General features: G+C 55.7%; 1 protein-coding gene across 1 annotated transcript in view; it reads right to left on the bottom strand.

Moving 5' to 3' along the window:
- Positions 1 to 1,368, bottom strand: part of LOC119585664 — a gene marked incomplete at its 5' end in the record, with an annotated part of 61,455 nt that extends 60,087 nt beyond the window's left edge. Inside the window, 1 exon segment of the mRNA XM_037934339.1 lies at positions 562 to 1,368. Within this exon segment, the coding sequence (XP_037790267.1) occupies positions 562 to 1,329 (768 nt within the window).
- Positions 1,369 to 1,847: the final 479 nt, after the last annotated feature.

Genomic DNA, 1,847 nt, shown 5'->3' with positions numbered 1-1,847 from the left:
TGGACGCACCACGAGTAACGAGATGCCTTTCGGCACGTCGATAACTAACGAACGTAATCTCCGTAAGATGGCTCTCTGAGAGGCTTTGCTCGGGTCTCGTCCGGAGAAATTGACTGATTAATCTCGATAACAATCAGTGGAGGACAGGATGTTGACGTTTTGGGGCGGCGGGGAAACGGCGAGGGAGACAAAAATATCTGAATGGTATTGCGTTGGGGGGGGGAGGGGCATGAAGGGAAGGGGAGAGAGTCGAATTCGTATTTCAAAGAGAAAACTCTGTAAACGCTGTACATGTATTCTCCAAATCGGAACGAGAGAGAGCAAGCCTGTGCATTCAGAGGGAATGAGCAATTAAAGTCTGGTAGTTATGTGACTGGGCAATTGGATTTTGGATTCACCCGCTTAAAGTAGTAGCGATTTGTTAAAGGAAAAAGGTGGAAGAAGTTACTGTTCTGAGCTCTGACATGATAAGGCCGAGTAAAGAACAATCAAAAGGGTACAGAAAGGCCTGACTGCGTGCTGAGCCACAGGGAGCGCGGCCGAGCCCGGCGCGGTACTCACCAGGCTGGGGTTGGGCGCGGGGGGCTGCCAGGGGGCGCCGCCGCTCACTCTCGAGTCTCCCGGCAGCAGCGGCCCGACGAAGCCCTGCTGCGAGAAGTGCGTGGAACCGCGCATGGTCCGCGGGGACATGTCGACGGGCGGCGGCGGCGGTGGCTCCCGGCGCGACATGACGCTGGGCTTGTAGGACTCCTCGACGGCACGGAGGGCGAGGGCCACGGGGCGCTGCTCGCGGCGCTCGCTGGCCGACAGGCCGATCAGCTCCTTGAGGCGGCCCTTGGACGACACGCCGGGGCCCCGCTCCATGGCCATCATGCTACGCAGCGTGTCGAACTGGCCCCGGGGGCTGCCGCCGGAATCCATCAGCATGATCTTCAGCTTCTCGAAGGAGCCCTTGACCGGCACCTGGGACGAGGAGGACTTGGCGAAGGGGGGGTACCGCCCCTTCCAGATGCGGCCGTAGACGGGCGCGGAGGGGCCGGCGTTGGGGTCGGGGGCGAACGCTATTAGTCTGCCGTAGGTGTAGGGTCGGGCCCTCGGGAGCTGGTTGGTGGAGGTGGCGCGCCGGGCCTCTCTCTTGCTCAGCCTCCACATGGCGCGCAGCTCCTCGCACGACGGCTCGCCCCGCAGCCGGTAGCCGGGCACGTACTGGTTGAACTCAAGGTCTCGTTTGCTCACGCCCACGCCCACGTCCAGCGCGTCGCCGTCAGGGTGGGCGCAGGCGAGCCCCGCCAGGGCCAAGACGGCAGCCGCCAGCAGGCCGCCCAGCATCCTCGGCCCGCGGTCACTCCCCACCCGCCATGAACACACCTGCAGGACAGAAGGACGCTCATTAGGCTGAGTGTGGGGATCGTGCTGTGCCTCGCCGGGGCAAGGCTCTGCTTCCTCTACTCACACTCAAAAAAGAAAAGTAAAGAAAAAAAGAGCATACCTTCTATAGCCAAAGGTGGCAGAGAGCGTATCACCTGTAAGAAAACATATAATAGTGGAATAGTGTCAGAGGATTTAAAAGAACTATTTGAAAAAAGTACTTATAAAAGTAGAGAATGCCATACATGTCATGGAACATTTTCGTCCCATGAAAGATCTCTTGATAGAAAAAAATACCATCTGTTATATATGATTTTTATGGAATTCATATGAAATAACTTCTAGAGCCTAAGACATCAATATATTATGTGACTAGAAGATGTGAAAAATGTAAGAAACAATTCCTATTGTGTGAAGTATTTTCATAGTTCACCTTCTGTTTAAAGTCCACCTTGTTAATTATAATAATACGTCAATGA

The sequence above is a fragment of the Penaeus monodon genome, chromosome 20 (genome assembly GCF_015228065.2).
Source record: "Penaeus monodon isolate SGIC_2016 chromosome 20, NSTDA_Pmon_1, whole genome shotgun sequence".
Lineage (NCBI taxonomy): Eukaryota > Metazoa > Arthropoda > Malacostraca > Decapoda > Penaeidae > Penaeus > Penaeus monodon.
This window is presented reverse-complemented; position numbering and strand designations above follow the sequence as displayed.